This window comes from Acanthisitta chloris, unplaced genomic scaffold (genome assembly GCF_000695815.1).
Source record: "Acanthisitta chloris isolate BGI_N310 unplaced genomic scaffold, ASM69581v1 scaffold28321, whole genome shotgun sequence".
Lineage (NCBI taxonomy): Eukaryota > Metazoa > Chordata > Aves > Passeriformes > Acanthisittidae > Acanthisitta > Acanthisitta chloris.
The window spans coordinates 2,767-3,180 of NW_008658084.1; the positions used below are offsets into that span (position 1 = coordinate 2,767).

At 59.7% G+C, this 414-nt stretch overlaps 1 protein-coding gene across 1 annotated transcript in view; it reads left to right on the forward strand.

The window, feature by feature from the left end:
- RPLP0 (ribosomal protein, large, P0) overlaps nucleotides 1-115 on the forward strand; it is a gene marked incomplete at its 5' end in the record, with an annotated part of 2,757 nt that extends 2,642 nt beyond the window's left edge. Inside the window, one exon of the mRNA XM_009084987.1 lies at nucleotides 21-115. Coding sequence (XP_009083235.1) covers nucleotides 21-115 — 95 coding nt within the window. The remainder of the gene's footprint in view (nucleotides 1-20) is intronic.
- Nucleotides 116-414: the final 299 nt, after the last annotated feature.

Below are 414 nucleotides of genomic sequence, written 5' to 3' on the forward strand. Positions count from 1 at the left end.
GGGGGTGGGTCCACCGGCCCCTGCGCCTGCCGCCGCTGCTGCTCCTGCGAAAGAGGCAGCGAAGGAGGAGTCGGAGGAGTCTGATGAGGACATGGGATTCGGTCTCTTTGACTAACAGCAGCCACTATCTGTCTGTCTGTCTGAGAGTTGGCCCAGTGGGAGAAATAAAAAGCTATTTTACACCTTCATGAGTGCCTGTGTTAATGGTGTAGTCTCTGTGTCACCTGGGGCTTGGGAAAAGTGTAACTCGAGGGGCTTTGTGCTGCAGGGGAGAGGTTGTTCCCCAGCTTGTGTGTTGCGGGGCTGCGATTGTTCCTCTGCCCCGTGTGCTGCGGGACAGCGGCGATTCCTCTGCCTGGTGTGCTGCGGGGGAACGGTGGTTCCTCTGCTCCGTGTGCTGCCGGTGAGCGGCGG